The sequence below is a fragment of the Eschscholzia californica genome, unplaced genomic scaffold, assembly GCF_041429995.1.
Source record: "Eschscholzia californica isolate CP2 unplaced genomic scaffold, dmEscCali1.0.p SCAF_3, whole genome shotgun sequence".
NCBI lineage: Eukaryota > Viridiplantae > Streptophyta > Magnoliopsida > Ranunculales > Papaveraceae > Eschscholzia > Eschscholzia californica.
This window is the reverse complement of record NW_028238420.1, coordinates 43,170,338-43,187,777: the sequence shown is the minus strand read 5'-3', so window position 1 is coordinate 43,187,777 and position 17,440 is coordinate 43,170,338. Positions and strand designations below refer to the sequence as shown.

Here is a 17,440-nt window from a genome sequence, read left to right as displayed (position 1 = left end):
GTTTAGGTGAAAATGGGGCAATTCGATGGATAGAATCATCACATTATTTTTCTGGGTACAACTTCTGGAGAGATAGTGATAGTGAGAGGGGAGAAGAGAGAGAAAGAGAGTAACACGAAAGAGAGGGAGACTGGTAAGAGAGAAGAAAGATAGGTGATGGAATGAGAGGGGGAAGAAAAAAGTGGAGAAAATGGTGGTGGTGCTGGCCGGAGTTGGTGGTCAGAGATAAGGAAGAAGAAGATGTTTATAGTTTCCCTTTACAATTTTGTACTCCAGAAAATTTCGTCAAAACTCACATCTTCCCTATACAATTTTTTACCTCGGATAATTTCTTATTTCCCCACACCCACCTATAAATAACTATAATAATATTATAGTTTCTGTATGAGCCAAAATACGTCACCAAGAGCGCCCCCAGAAATTCACGATTAATGGGCTTATACGGTGACCAAATCCATGAATTAATGACTAATGGGTCTGACCCATTTATCTTCGGCACCCCGAAGCAACGTTAGAATATGGAAACACATCAATCCCTGGATAAAGAGGTCTGGCCTCACCTCCTTAGCAGACCGAAATACGGAAGTACATCCAACCTTTGGATAAAGAGGTTTGCCCTAACCTCCTCAGCAGACCAAAATACAAAAGTACATCCAGCTCTAGATAATGAGGTTCGTCCTCACCTCCTCAGTAGACCTCCCTTCGTAAAGCCGTTGGGGAGGCGTTGCAGTCATTCAAGAAGATAATTTCCCGAATATACCCGTCAAGGGGTTACGATGTCCATATAAATGGTGACAGCTCCGTGCGTTACCACATTGAAGTCGACAACCCACCATGTGACAGTTGACTAAGAAAGGCAGTTGACCACGAAACATTATATAAGGATTATCTGGTCATCGACTAAGGGGGAGAACGACGGATAACAACACCCGACATCCAACTCACTTGCAATCAGCTAACCGCTTATTTTCTCTCTCACATCGATCATCCAAACCTCTGGCAGGCAACCAACTACTGCTACTATCATTCTCTCTCCCGACGACTACTTGATCAAGCAGCTGACGAGTGATCTTTCTCTCTCTTGATGACCACTTGATCAAGCAGTTGACGAGTGATCATTCTCTCTCCTGGCGACCACTTGATCAAGGAAGACGAGTGATGTTTCTCTCTCGTGACAATCACCTGATCAAGGAAGGCGACTGATTCTTTCTCTCTCCACACGACTAAGGGGTGCAAGAGCTTTATTTCACTCGACGACCAGAGAATTAGGCAAGCATACACCCGGTTGTATCACCTTTTCTCCCAACGATCGTCTTGCTCAGACAACATATTTAACTCGATAGCTCAAACAATTCCTATTTACCATTTGCCAAGTTTACTGACGTGATCGTCGGAGCCCCCTTAGGCCGGCACCATCCCGGTGTCCCCTAAGATCTTATGCTCGCGTGTGTTTTGTCTCTTTTGTCACAAGTTAAGCCCAAAGACGTCGTCGGTGTCCGCAAAAATAATATACAGGTGAAGGTTACTTCTTATAACCACCAAATGTCTATAGATATCTACAGATGTCTATGGAAGCCAAAAAGTATATTTTTGAAACATTAGTATAAATATATTATTTCTTATAATTTTTCTTTTTTTGAGAAATCGATTACGAACAATAATCGCCTAAGTTAAACCAATAATTAAAGGGGCCTAAAGCCTAACAACATGTAGCCTAAAGCCCGACAAATTTACCACTGAGACAATCAAGTGTTGATATTATTTAATAAATATATTTTTAAGAAAATTGAGGGACATCTAAGCCGGCGCCCATTATAGTGAAAGGGGGCGCCAATTACAATAATGTCGGTGTTTCTAGAAGTTCCCAAACCTAATTTATCCCAAGACTCCAGTCAGGGTTACAGCCTACAGGATGCAAATTGATTTAAGCTTCAATCTAATCGAGTTGCTTGGTATTCTACTACTTCTTTTTGCAATTAGGGTTTGAGTTTCAAACTTTTGATTTTCTGGGAAGAATACTGTTTCTTCTTGCTTCAACCTAGAAATTTGATAAAGAAAAAGGTTTCAACTTTCGCCCTTCTTGTATCTCTTCAATTATCTCTCTCTTGAGTTATCGTCTCACCACCACCCACCATCAGCATCATCTTCTTCTTAGTAAAAAATGTATAACCAGCTCCCTTTTGATATCTTGACAGAGGTTTTCTCCTTCCTCTCACCAGACTCTTTAGCTTGTGCTTCATCAGTTTGCAAGCAATGGCACCATTGTGTTTCGACTTGTGTCTCTACCGGAACAGCATCGACGTCTCACCGATATCCTCCTTGGTTCTTAGCCGTGCCTACACCAAACCGACGACATTCTTCATATGTTTATAACCCGGTTTTGGGTCGTTGGTATTTTCCTTCTCTTGAGTTTATTTCATTTTCAATTTCTCCTATTGCTTCAATTGGAAACCTAATTCTTTATAAATCTTCTGCAAAAAAGAAGCCCACATTAAGGTTTGGTCTTTGTAACCCATTGACTAAACAAAATTGGTACATTCCTCCACCCTTAATTGATTATAGAATCAAACCGGCTGTAGGTGTGGTCGTGGCAGATAGGGATCCGACTAATCCCAAATTTAAGATTTTCTTGTTTGGGGGTATAACGTACGATACTTACGAACTTGTGTTGAAAATGTATGATTCAGAAGTAGGAGATTGGCAAAACCTTGGTTCAATACCGACCGAAATCGTGATGAAACTGACCCATTGGACTTCAAATGATGGTGTATATTCGAAAGGGTTCCTATATTGGATAATTCCATCTCTGAAATATAAAGTGATAGGCTACGAATTGGGGACGGGTAAGTGGAAAGAATTGGATATACCGACCACGGTAAATTCATTCCCGCCATTTTTCTGGTTAGTACAACGGAACGAGGCGCTGACCCTAATATTAGTAACCTCTGGAAGAGAAGGATGGATATGGGAGCTTGGTGTAGAGGATAAATGGGTGTTTGTTGAGAAGGTACCAAGTGAATTGGCAAATATGTTTTTCTGTTATAGAAAAACTTGGAAGAAAATTAGTTGTGCAGGGAATGATAAGGCTATATATTTGTATACAGAATCTGGGTCTGAAATGTTGGTTTGGAGACAAGTTTGTGAAAAGGGTAGATGGGAATGGTCTGTGATTGAAGGTTGTGGTTCTATTAAGGGACAAAAATTAGAAAACTTTCCTATCAAAGGATTGTTGTTTCAACCAAGTTTGTATCCTTCTTATGGTGTTCCTAATTGAAGTATCTTTTGATTTTATATTAGTACCTCTTTATAGTAAAGTACCATGATGCCGAAAATATATTAAAACAAGACTTTGAAAATTTTGAATTTTATCTTACCATGGTTATTTGGCATAATATATTGTTTACGGTAAACTCTGTTAGCAAAACACTTCAAACTGAAGATATAGATATTAATGTCGCATTAAAGAAATTGAATGGACTCATTCGTTATCTTAAAGACTATAGAGAAGTAGGATTTGAAGAAGGCACGGTTGAAGCTAAAGAGATTACGATTAAAATGGGTGTTGAAGCAATATTTCGGGAAAAACGTATTATTCGAAGAAAGAAACAGTTTGACGAGAATTCGTGTGAAGATCCATCAATGTCACCTGAAGAAGCATTTAGAGTTAATTACTTCATATACATATTAGATCAAACTATTTCTTCATTTAAGTGTAGATTCGAACAATTTCAGAAGTACAAAGAAATATTTGGTTTTCTATTAAAGTTAAACTCCCAAGATGATGGTAATTTGAGAGATTCATGTGTTCGCCTTGAAACCTTTTTCAAGCATAATGAGTCATGTGACATAGAAGGACTAGATTTATTTTTTGAACTAAAAGTGTTGAAGCGTCTTTTACCAAATGAGATCGAAAGACCAATTGAAGTGCTAGATTTTTTGAAAGATACGAAAGGTTGTTACCCGAACACATAGGTTTCTTATAGAATTATGTTAACAATACCAGTTACTGTTGCCTCTGCAGAAAGAAGTTTTTCTTAGTTGATTAAGTCTTATATTCGATCTACTATGTCGCAAGAAAGGTTAAATGGGTTAGCTATATTATCTATTGAGAAGGATATGGCTGACAGTCTTGATTATTCGACGATTGTTAGTGACTTTGCATCGAAAAATTTAAGAAGAACAAAATTTCAGTGATGTAATTATCAAAAAAACTATTTTGTTATATAAATATGATGAAACTATTTTCCGCTACTACGGTTTTCCTGTAATACATTTATACGTTTAACAATTTGATAGAAAGGGCCACATTTTCAGATCTCGCTTCGGGCCACGAAAAGTCAGGACCGACCCTGTTCATTAACTCTTCAAACTATTTGGATGGCCCAATATGAACTATCAATTCATTTTTCTTAACTTAGGAGATAAAAACACGAAATTTTTTCACTCCCAAGCTATTCAACGCAACAGAAACAACAAGATCAGGGCGATTAAGAATAATAATGGAGATTGGATAGAAGAGATCACGGATATACAAGATATTTTTACTGAACACCTGCTCAACATCAATACCTCTATCAATCCTAGAGAAGATCCTAATACCCACAGTATGTTTCATCACACCATTACCTCTGATCAGAATCATAATCTCATTACCATCCCTAATTCGGAAGAGATAGATTAGGCTATCAATAGTCTTAAGAAGGAGGCTGCTCCAGGCCCGGACGGGTACCCACCCTTCTTTTTTCAGTCTAATTGGGATACGATTACAGAAGATATAATGAGTTGGTCAAAAATTTCTTTTCCTCTGGTTATCTTCCTCAAGGTATTAACCACACCAATATCTGTCTTATCCCCAAAACTCCTACCCCGCAGATTCCAGCGGATTACCGTCCTATTAGCCTTCTCAATACCACCTACAAGGTAATTACCAAGTTGTTAGCGGAGAGACTTAAAGCCACTTTAAACCCCCATCATTTCTCCTTTTCAAGCGGCCTATGTTCCGGGAAGGCAGATTGCAGATAACATCATTATGGGCCAAGAGATTATCCATTCTTTTAAAAAGTTGAAAGGAGCGCAGGGTTACTTTGGCCTTAAGTTAGACATGTCGAAAGCTTTTGATAGGGTTGAATGGAAATTCCTGATGGATGTTATGAGAAGTTTAGGATATGATGATCATTAGATTAAGCTAATTCACTCGTGTATTTCCTCCTCTTCTATGTCTGTACTGATTAATGGTAGGTCGGGGAAGACATTCTACCCCACTAGGGGTATAAGACAAGGAGACCCTCTATCTCCGTTCCTTTTTACGATCGCCATGGAAGGACTCAGTCGGAGATTAATGTCACAGACGGGCCAAAATAGTTTTAAGGGGTTTCCTACGCCTCACTTGGATCAGGAGATTACTCATCTTCTCTTCGCTGATGACTGCATCATTTTTTGTCAGAACTCTATTGACAATATTCACAACTTCAAGGATATCCTATAGGATTTCTGTGACACTTCAGGCCAGATGATTAACTATGCCAAATATAATATCTTCTACTCGAAGAACTCCCACCCCAAGTTTAAGCGTATCATTATGCGGACTCTGAAAGTTAGACAGGCGGCTACTTCGGAGAAATATCTGGGAGCGCAGATATTTATTGGAGCACAGAAAACTAAAGTGTTCAAGGATATTCTTGACCAGATTAAGAATAAGCTGAACAAGTGGAGTCATTCTTTTTTGTCCCAAGCTGGTCGCACGGTGGTCATAACGGCCATAGCTGCAATCGTACCCCGATATCAGATGCAATGCTTTGTTATTCCTAAAGGAATCACTAAAAGCATCAAGTCCGTTCAAAGGAACTTCTGGTGGGGTAAGTCTAAAGGTATATGCACCAAAGCATGGTCATATATTTGCCTCCCGAAAAGTCAGGGAGGCCTAGGTATTCATCTTCCGGAATTGGATAACGCAGCTTTAATTTCTAAGATGGCGTGGCGTCTTAAAACTGAACCAAAAGCCATATGGGCCGAACTAATCAAGGCGAAATACTTCCCCAAAACTAATACGTCGGGGCCGGCTAAAAATCACCACTCGTGGAACTGGAAAACCATTAGAAAGCAATATAATATTATTAATGATCTCACCACGTGGGAAGTGAACTCAGGGCCAGATGTGAATATTTGGACAGACATTTGGATCCCAGAACTTAATGTGACAATTGATAATGTCAACAACTTTCCTCTCACCAAAGTTGCTCAATTGATCACTAATAACAACTGGAACGAAGATATTCTCAGGGAAAACTTTGATACACACACTCAAGAACTCATCAAAGCTATACCAGTCAATAATGAAGGAAAATACCAACTGAAATGGAGGCTTACCAAGACTGGAAGATTCACAGTAGCCTCTATGTACCAGCACTTAATCAGGAGATCTATAGCTATCAATCCGAGTACACATAACTGAAAATTCATTTGGAATCTCCCGACAATTCCAAGAATCAAGACATTTATCTAGAAGATCTGCAACAAAGCTTTACCGGTGAGAGAAAGAATCGACAAATACATTGGTAACAACTCTAACTGTCCTAATTGCAACATCACGGAATCTATCGAACATGCGCTTTTACACTGTGCACTAGCTAAAAACATATGGTTTAATTTTAACATTATCTCGGAGAATATCTTATCCATCTCGGACTGGATTTTCTCTTGGGAAGATAATGGACATCTTTGTTACACCAAAGAAAATATTCACTTCACTACACTTCTATAGGTGTTTTGGAAAGTTACGTGTGATCACTGCTTCTAACATGAAATCAATGATCTGCATCAAGTTATTAAAATGATTGAAAACTTCCCGAAATTAATCAAAAAACCAGGTAAAAATCATAATAAAAAGAATATCCCTTCAACTGATGATAAATGGCAACCCCCTCCAAATACTGCTAAATCAATGTTGATGCATCTTTTACTAATATCATATCTAATATGGGAATCAGTATTATCGCACATAATGATAAATCTAAATTCATTGGAGCACAAGTTAAATCGTGCAGAGCGAGAAATAGTGAAGAAAGCGAAGCTATGGCAATCTTACTTGGTATGGAATGGGCAAAAGAGATGAATCATACTTCCATCATCATAGAAAGTGATGACATCAATCTTATCCATCATCTACACAATGGAAAGCATGCAGCGCAATGGCAATCAATCACTCACATAAAGAAAATCAAGAAATACATGAAAGATTTTCAGATGATCAAATTCTATTATACCAGGAGAGAGCTGAATTATAATGCAGACAAATTGACTAGATGGGCGAGGAAGAATTACCGAAACAAAGTGTGGTCGAATGTCCCGTGTATTTTAGCTAATAGATATTTTAATAACTTTTTTATTTAATTAATGCAATACATTTCAACAAAAAAAAGGTGAACTATCAATTCCTGTTCTTTTGAACACAAACATAACTAGTGCCGCAATTCCACAACTCATTAGTTACCACATCTTTACAGTAATATTTTAAGACAAATGCTAAACGAAGCTGCATAATTGCTTCATAAAGCTATTTGCTAGACACAACCATTTATTTTTTATTAAATTGCTAAACAACACCAAAGATCGATTTATTGGTTTTATCTAGCAAATAATTATTTGATCTTAGATTGCTAAATACAACTATGTTTTAACTTCCCAAAATTATTTACTAGACACCATTTTTTTCTTTTATTAACTTATTAAACAAAAATAAAATTGGTTGTATTAGTGTTATCTAATATTTAAAAAAAAAAAATACTTAAACGTGTTATAGGTTTTAAAAAAATATACATTATTTTTATGTAGTATGATTTTATGTAATATTATTTTATGAAATATACATTATTAAGGTTTAAACTAAGCTTAAAAATATACATAGTGATTTTATGTAGTATGATTTTTACAACATGAAATGCTCTGATTGGAATATAATATTTTTTAGTTATTTGTTTATATTTGGTTAACTTTTTATTTAATGTTCGAATAAATTTTATTTATGAATAATTAATTATGGTAATAGAAATTTGAACCCAAGATTTTTTGAGAAAAAAATCGATTATATTTGATTTTTTTTCTTTGGATTTTACCTCAAATTACAGCATGGAATGCTCTGAATGAAATATAATATTTTTTTATTTGTTAATATTTGGTTAACTTCTTAGTTTAATGCTCGAATAATTTTTTTTTATGAATAATTAATTATGGTAATAGAAATTTGAATTTTGAGAAAAAATTCGATTATATTTGATTTTTTTTTCTTTTAATGTTGGATTTAGCAATTTAAGACAAAATTCAATTAATTTTATTTAGTTATTTTGTGTAATAATTTTTTTAGAGTTGCGTATAGAATGGAGGAGAGATTCGGTTATACTTAATTTTTGGTGTTGGTGTTGGTTAGCAATTTATGACACAATTTTAGTTAGTTTTATTTAGTTATTTTTGTTTAATAGTTGTCCTTAGCAAAACTAAAGTTGCATATAGTAGCATCCTATTTTAAAGACAAAATGATGGGTTTTGTAATATATTCTAGAACAACAAAACTTCATCTCTTTCTTCCCTCATTTAAGATTACCAATTCCCACCACCACCTCCTCTAACCAACACAATCATTTATTTCCCTTCGTCTCTCTCTTCGTCCTCCCTCTCTATCCCCTCCTCCCACTTCCTCTTGTTCTATTTGTTGCGGCAAATGAGAGATTCTCATTTGTTACGTGATTTACATCCACTTTTGAGGTCCTGGTTTAAGTTTTAAATGAGGTGATTATCGTCTAAATTGAGATCAATATTACAAATACATAGCCATATAAAATCGCATGCCAGAGTCACTAATGGTGTGTTTGGATGAAGGAATCATGAATCCGCAGATTCATGGGTCTCTCGGATCTATAGTTTCATGGATTCACAGAGTGCAAATGATTTTCTTTATTTGTTTTGTAAATAAAAAGAACTATAAGAGGTATTAATTATTTGAATTTTTTTTAAATTCTTATTTTAAAAGTTTTTTTCAAAGAAACCATTTCTTTTTCGAAAAGCGTTTTTTTTCAAATGGTCAGTTTTCTTCCGAAAATCATCTGTAACAAACCGTTATTCCCAGAAAGACAAACTATCTTTTCCTAAAAAACATTTTTTTTTTCAGCAAAAAAATGGTTTCTGAAAAAACTGGCTTCTAAAAGAAGCAAATTGTACTTTAAAATCATATATACAAACGCATCATAAATCTATAAACTATCTTATCTTGGAAACAAACAGAGCAATCAAAGGTAACCCGATTCAAAGAGATCTTTGCTTTAACATACAATCCTGATGTCATATGAGATCTAAAATTTATTTAAATCTAGAGGTTACCTCAATCTAAAAAGAAATATCATCGAGATTACACTAATTCAATTGAAACTCTAGACTCTATAGGAAAGAGACAAAAACTATTGTAATAACTGGGCCCACTCAAGATGATCTCAAGTCTCAACTCTCTTTGGATTCTTCCCCAAACTGGAGCATTTCTGATATTAAATAAGAAAACTGCAACAACTCTCTTCATTCATTCACATGTGTATCAAGTCAGACATTCAACTTATTAATGTCATTGTGGCACACATCTCCAGTCTCCTCCATCTCTCTCTCTCTCTCTCTCTCTCTCTCTCTCTCTCTCTCTCAGTTATCTTCTCACCACAACCATTGCCAATTTGCCATCCATTAATTTCCTATGTATAACCAACTCCCTTTTGATATCTTGGCCAAGGTTTTCTCTTTCCTCTCACCAGACTCATTGGCTTATGCTTCATCAGTTTGTAAGCACTGGCACACGTGTGCTTCGACTTACGTCTCTACCCACGCAATATCGACGTCTCATGGATATCCTCCTTGGTTCTTAGCCTTGCCTACGCGAAACCGTGGACATACTTCTTATGTTTATAACCCTGTTTTGGATCGTTGGTACTTTCCTTCTCTTGATTTCGTTGCACTTCCAATTCATCCCATTGCTTCAATTGGAAGTCTAGTTCTCTACAGTTCTTCAATTTCATCACCATTTCATTTTGGTCTTTGTAACCCATTGACCAAACAAAATTGGATCTTTCCTCCACCCTTAATTGGGTCTAGAATCAAACCGGCTATTGGTGTAAGCGTGTCGGATTTGGACCAAAATAGTCCCACATTTAAAATCTATGTGGCAGGGGGTGCATCGGGCAACAACTCTTATGAACGTACACTGGAAATATATGACTCAGAAATAGGAAATTGGCAACAACATGGGTTGGTACCGATGGAATTCGCGGTTAAGTTAACGGTTTGGACTTCAAATGAGAGTGTATATTCGATAGGCTCCCTATATTGGATAACATCTGCCCGCGCATACAAAGTGATAGGCTACGAATTGGAGACGGGTACGTGGAAAGAGTTGAATGTACCAATGGCAAATTCATTGGCATTTGCGGGGTTAGTACAACGGAACGAGATGTTGACACTAGTAGGTGGAACCGTTGAAGGAGAAGGATGGATATGGGAGCTTGGTGTAGAGGATAAATGGGTGTTTGTTGAGAAGGTGCCAAGTGAATTGGCGAAGTTGTTTTTCGGGTCAAAGAAAAGTTGGAGTAGAATTAGATGTGTAGGTTGTGATGAAGCTATGTATTTGTATAGAGAAATTGGGTCTGAGATGTTGGTTTGGAGAGAAGTTTGTGAAAAGGGTATATGGGAATTGTCTATGATTGAAGGTTGTGGTTCTATTAAGGGACAAAAATTAGAAAACTTTCCTATCAAAGGATTGTTGTTTCAACCAAGTTTGCATACTTCTTTAGGGGTTCCTAATTGAAGTATCTTTTGATCTTATATTAGCACCCCTTTATTGTTAAGTAAGGTATAGTTCATTTATTTTGCCTTCATTTTGAATAAAGGGTAACTTCATCCAATTTTGTAGGTTTCTATGGGTCCTATTATTTGATTTATAGATTATAGAAAAACACATAATCATACATTTCAAACTTTTAATTTCATATGCTAAGATGTTATTTAGATCCTGAAACGAAGATTTTTTTTTTATAATCTTTTAATTGTGTCAAATCGAACTACTTCAACTTGCTAATGTATGATGTGTCTATAGAAAGAGAGAGTTATGAATTTCTGATGTAATCTATTATATTAAAACAACTCAGTCAGTTATCCAGGCGATAAGTCTGACCGTCCCTTTTATTTTAGAGATTTTGTTGGGAACACATCCGACGGATGATATAAAAACTAAAATTGGTAAAAATATCCCTACCATAACTACTACCCACTTATTTCTCTTTACCCACGTATTTCTCTCCCTATTTATAAGTCGGTTAATATTTCTTCTTTCAGAAGGTGGTGGGATTCTGGGATTAAGAGATTAGTGGGGAGAAAATCTTTTTGTGGGAGAAAATCTTTTGTAACCACTCTGAAGAAGATCGTGGGAGAAAATCTTTTGTAACCGCTTTGAAGTGAATATCACTTACTGCTATATATATTTTTTTATCCGAACAAAGTTTTGGTATCTTTTTCAAAAAAAATCACCATTTTCGGTTATATCCTTCATTTGCTCTATATTTCTCGGTCAACTTCAATTTAGTGAACAAATAGTGTGAACAAATGGTTACAAGAAACACAAAAGGATCAGTGAAGTAGAGAATAGAGAAAAAAATGTAGAAATTTTTCTTCGATCTTCATTATTTGTATTTTTGTTTTCTTTGGTATTTATATTTTTGTATTTTGGTTTACATTAGTTGTCATCTATGTCTTTAGAGAAATTTATTATATGTTATTCCTCTCTTTTGATTTAGTTTATTTTTGTTGTAATCTACTTATCTGGAGAAGTGAATAGTAGTCTTTTGATTTATTTATTTTGTAATATATTTTTGTTGTGATTTACTACAACGTCGTTAGCCAAAAGGGATCTACCCCGCCCGTAGGGCGGGGTGGGAACCTAGTGTTATTAAATAATAACAATTTATTACTCTATGTCATAGTGATAGTGATACTTGTGTAAAATATTTGGGGCCGGTAATTTAAAAGTGAGCGTGATAAAAGTTCGTTGAACTCCGAAAGATGGAAAAAAAAGAGAAATTAGGGGAGGGAGCAAGAAATAGGTGAGACATAGGAAGAGAAAAGGTGAGACAAAGAGAGTAGAGAAAACAATTCCATCAACTAAACAAAATTAGGAGTTAACTAAGATGGTTATTAGCTAACCAAGGTTGTTCCTTTGGAGAATTGACCCAAAAAATAATGGGAAATGCTAAATGTACTTAAGATCTCGACTTAATTAATGACTCAATGACTCACCAGCGTAAAAGAACGGTCTAGATCGTGATCAAACTTTAATTTTTTTGTCTTTTAGTGGAGGTGGGTCATCGAGTCATAAATTAAGTCGAATTTTTTGTCATTATAGCACTCTCCAAGAATAATTAACCCTCCGATTATCAAAAACTTAAAATCCTTGAGATTTGTGTTAAAAATCTTCAGATTACTAATGTTTTGACTAAATAAATGGTCTATTAAGTATTCATATTAGGATTATTATATTACCACAACTTGACAAACTATTCTTTGATCTCGTCTGAACGAACAATTTTCATAATGCGAATATATTAATAAGTTGTCACAATTTTACAACTCATTGCTATGACTTTTTATTAATTACATTTTTATAAACCAGTTGAAATACTCTAAAATGAAATCAATATGATGTTGATACTAAAAGAAAAAAAAATGATTGATCTACTCCAATCACCCATCCAAAATTATTTGAGTTAATTCCTATATGGCCCCCTATTTTGTGACCAGCTTCCTTTATGGCTCCCTTTTTTTCGTAAATTCAAATATGACCCCCTATTTTCAAGTAAATGTCATTACTACCCTTCTTAATTTTAAATTTAAAACATTTAAAAAACATTATTTCCACCTCACCCCTCTCTCTCTCTCCACCTCATCTCTCTCTACAACTCACCCATCTCTCTCTCTCCAATTCACCTCTCTATCTTTCCAAGTCACCTCTCTCTCTTCCAAGTCATCTCTCTCTCTTCCAAGTCACCTGTCTCTCTCCCTCCAACTCACCTTCATCTTCCCCGTTTAAGGTCGCCGGCCGGAAAATTTCCGGCCGGCGACCTCCAAAAAAAAAAAAAAAAAAAAAATTTCCTCTCATCTCTCTCTCTCTAAAAACTCCGGCGAAGGGGGTTTCCCTTCGCCGGAGCTCGTGAACAGACCAGATCGGTCTGTTCACGAGCAGATCTTTCAAGGTCTGCTCGTGAGTTCCCGAGCAGACCTTGAAAGATCTACTCGTGAACAGACCGATCTGGTCTGTTCACGAGCTCCGGCGAAGGGAAACCCCCTTCGCCGGAGTTTTTAGAGAGAAAGATGAGAGGAAATTTTTTTTTTTTTTTTTTTGGAGGTCGCCGGCCGGAAAATTTTCCGCCCGGCGACCTTAAACGGGGAAGATGAAGGTGAGTTGGAGGGAGAGAGAGAGGTGACTTGGAAGAGAGAGAGGTGACTTGGAAGAGAGAGAGGTGAGTTGGAAAGATAGAGAGGTGAATTGGAGAGAGAGATGGGTGAGTTGTAGAGAGAGATGAGGTGGAGAGAGAGAGAGGGGTGAGGTGGAAATAATGTTTTTTTAAATGTTTTAAATTTAAAATTAAGAAGGGTAGTAATGACATTTACTTGAAAATAGGGGGTCATATTTGAATTTACGAAAAAAAGGGGGCCATTAAGGAAGCTGGTCACAAAGTAGGGGGCCATATAGGAATTAACTCAAATTATTTTGATGAAGTAATAAAATTTGAACGTGATTCAAATCGACCAACTAATTTGTAGTATTATACTACCAAAAATAAGAAAATTTTGTTTGTAGTTCAAAAGATACTCTTAATAAAGATTTAGTCCAGTCCAAACCAAATATGAGCATTTAATCTAAAGTGTCTTTAGATAGACGAGTTTAGCCCAAATTTACACTTCTAAATTGATTTTATTCCACAAATATGATGTAAAAATAGAGACATACACAGAATTTAAACAAAAAACTATAGTATTTTGGCACAACAACGTATAGCTGGGTTGGTTGTGTACGGGGGTATAATACTTGAAAGGTCGTGGGTTTAATCTATAGATACGATAGTTTTCAATCTTGAATGTCGCATCTTAAAAGCAGGATAACTTTTTGGGTTGGAATTTGTTTGTTTCTTTTATGACCATCATTAATTTTTTCTACATCCGTAAAGTTTGTAGCTCACTTTTCATTTTTTTTTCCTCAGATCTTTCTCTTATCCTCTCTGCTAAATAACTAACTCACTAAAACTTTAACTTTCCACTATTTTTATCATCTTCTCTGTTTTGGCGAAGGAAGGGTTTCATTCGTTGGAACCCCCTTTATCTCAGACAAAGATGACTTCAGGTGAATCTTAAAACCCTCGATTGAGAATTTCGTGTGTCCCCTAAAGTTCCATTTTAGGAAAGGACGAATACTATGATACTTGTTGGTTTCTTGAACTCTGTTTCGGTCTCTGGTTTTGCCTGAGGGAGAGAGAGAGAGAATGGAGAGAACTGGTGGTGGTCAAAAGTGGGTGGAGATGAAAAAGTTGTGTTGTCGCAAAAAGTTTGATAAAATCTATTATTTTCGTTTAGAATTTTAGATTTTTTTTTTTTCTTTCTTGAAACCGGCTGAATTGTCCCACCTAATTTGTAGTATAAATAAAGGCTTGATGGAAGAGAGAAAGACAGATGACGTGGACATTGATATTTTTACACTTTTAAAATTAATTTCAATTTACCTTCTACCGGTATTTTTGGAAAAAATAAAAATAAAAACTTCGCCCAATTGTTTGACACTTATAAGTGCCCAAACAACTAATGGATCACAAATTTTTTTTTTTTTTTTTTGTTAAAGTAAATTCATATATTAAACCACACAGTTATTACAGTATTTCGAAACTAACATATAAGGTACATTTTTCCAGATTCTATTGGTATTCTTCTTTCTTGACCATTTTGCCAGGACGTCCGCACTAGAGTTTCCCTCTCTCTGAATGTAGTTGAATTTCACCTCTTCAAATTCTTTCAGTCTATCTTGGATTTTCTGCACATGAATAAAAGATTGCCAGTGTATGGAATGTTTTCTATTCTGGAGATGTTTTATGAGGTTGACATTATCATTTTCTACTATTATATTCTTATGATTATTCTCTGCGGCCCATTCTAGGCCAAATAAAATTGCTTGGGCTTCTCCTTCTTCGCTATTTCTAGCTCTAGTTGTTTTCACCTGAGCTTCGATAAATTTAGCATCTGCATTGTGAACGATCAGACTAATTCCCACATTAGAATTTAGAGTAGTAAAAGATGCATCAACATTCAACTTGATAAAATTATGATTAGGCGGTTGCCAAGTCGCACGTGATCGATGTTTACAACTTTTGTGGTTAGTATTGCATTTAGGGAAATTGTCAATCATTCTGAAGATAGCATTCATGTCCATTATCTCATGTTGGAAGCAGTGATCACATCTCACTTTCCATATGACCCACAGAATAGTGGAGAAGTGGGTGTTGTTGTAAGTATAACTGAGATTAATATTGTCTTCCCACGAGCATATCCAATCAGAGACAGAAGAAATATTTTCCGAGATAATATTATAATAAAACCATATATTTTTAGCTAAAGTACAATGAAGTAAAGCATGTTCAATGGATTATGGTTGATTACAGTTAGGACAGTTGAAGTTGTTGCCTATATATTTTCCTATTCTTTGTCTCACCGGGAGTGCTTTGGAGCAGATCTTCCAAATAAAGAGTTTAATGCGGGGAATAGCTGGTAAAGACCAGATGAAGTTCCAGTTTAGATTGTTGTCGTTGGGATTACTGATATGGACACTGAGGTGCTGATACATCGAAGCAACCGTGAATCTGCCCGATTCCGTAAGTTTCCATATAGGGCGGTCCCTTCCTGTACTATTAATCGGAATAGCTCTGATCATATTCTGAGTGTTATCGTCGAAGTTGTCTCTTAGAACTTCATTATTCCAGGTATCATTGTTGATGAGCTGAGCAACGTTTACCAGATTGGACCGATTATTGTTCTGGATAGGTCCGTTAATGCCAGGGATCCAGTTATCCTTCCAGATATTAATATTAGTCCCTGACTGGACTTCCCACGTGGTTAGGTCTTCGATTTGATCCAGGCTTTTACGAATCGTTTTCCACATCCAAGAATGATGAGCTTTAGCTGGGCCTGGGGAGTTGGAGAGGGGGAAGTATTTCGATTTCAGCAATTTGACCCACATAGCTTCAGGATTAGAGCGAAGACGCCATGCCATCTTAGATAGAAGAGCCGTGTTGTCTAAGTCCGGTAAGTGAAGACCTAGCCCACCTAATTTCCTCGGGATGCAAATGGTGTCCCAAGCTTTAGTACATATACCATGAGACTTACCCCACCAGAACTTCCGTTGAACGGCCTTGATGCTTTTACAAATACCTTTAGGTATGGCAAAGCACTGCATCTGATATCGGGGTACGGCCGCGGCTATGGAAGAAATGACCACAGTACGACCTACTTGTGACAGAAATAAGTGATTCCATTTATTGAGCTTCTTCTGAATCTGGTCTAGCAGCTCTTTGAAAACTTTAGTTTTGTTGGCTCCGATGAATAATTGGGCTCCAAGATATTTTTCTGACGTAGAGGCATATTTAACTTTAAGAGTTTTCATAATAAGCCGCTTGAACTTAGGATGAGAATTTTTAGAGTAAAAAAATTTTGGATTTAGCGTAATTGATCATCTGCCCTGATGTTTCACTGAAATCTTGGAGAATCTTTTTGAGAATATGAATGTTATCTATATTGTTCTTCCCAAAAATGATACAGTCATCTGCGAAAAGAAGGTGGGAGATCTCAAAGTTATTATGCGCGGCCTGGAAACCTTCAAATCTATCTGGACTATCATTTCTCATCAGCTTGCGACTGAGACCCTCCATGGCCAAAGTGAAAAGAAACGGGGATAACGGATCTCCCTGTCTTATTCCCCTAGAGGGGTAGAAAACTGGACCCGGGCGGCCATTAATAAGAACAGACATAGAGGCATTAGTGATGCAAGCCCTAATCATCTGGATCCAGTGCTCATGATATCCAAGATTTCGCATTATGTCCATGAGGTAATTCCATTCTATCCTGTCGAAAGCTTTGGACATATCCAATTTTAGGCCGAAAGAACCTGACGGACCTTTCATTTTCTTAAAGGAGTGTATTATCTCTTGACCCATGATGATGTTATCTGTAATCTGTCTCCCTGGGACATAAGCTGCTTGGAACGGAGAGATAATGTTGGTTAAGGTATATTTAAATCTTTCCGCCAGAATTTTGGTGATGACTTTGTAAGTAGTGTTTAGCAGGCTAATCGGTCTGTAATCAGCAGGTGTTTGGGGGATGTGTG

At 36.4% G+C, this 17,440-nt stretch overlaps 2 protein-coding genes across 2 annotated transcripts; both read left to right on the top strand.

The window, feature by feature from the left end:
* Positions 1-2,161: 2,161 nt before the first annotated feature.
* Positions 2,162-3,274, top strand: LOC147550565 (F-box/kelch-repeat protein At3g61590-like). Its single transcript, XM_086668469.1, has one exon. It carries the CDS (start codon positions 2,162-2,164, stop codon positions 3,272-3,274), a length of 1,113 nt encoding a protein of 370 aa, XP_086524595.1.
* Positions 3,275-9,591: 6,317 nt separating this feature from the next.
* On the top strand, positions 9,592-10,831 carry LOC147550564 (F-box only protein 6-like). The gene has a single exon (XM_086668468.1). It carries the CDS (start codon positions 9,728-9,730, stop codon positions 10,829-10,831), a length of 1,104 nt encoding a protein of 367 aa, XP_086524594.1. The 5' UTR covers positions 9,592-9,727.
* The last annotated feature ends 6,609 nt before the right edge of the window (positions 10,832-17,440 follow it).

Coding starts and splice junctions, on each gene's coding strand:
- LOC147550564 (XM_086668468.1), top strand. CDS start 9,728: ATGTATAACCAACTCCCTTTTGATATCTTGGCCAAGGTTTTCTCTTTC.
- LOC147550565 (XM_086668469.1), top strand. CDS start 2,162: ATGTATAACCAGCTCCCTTTTGATATCTTGACAGAGGTTTTCTCCTTC.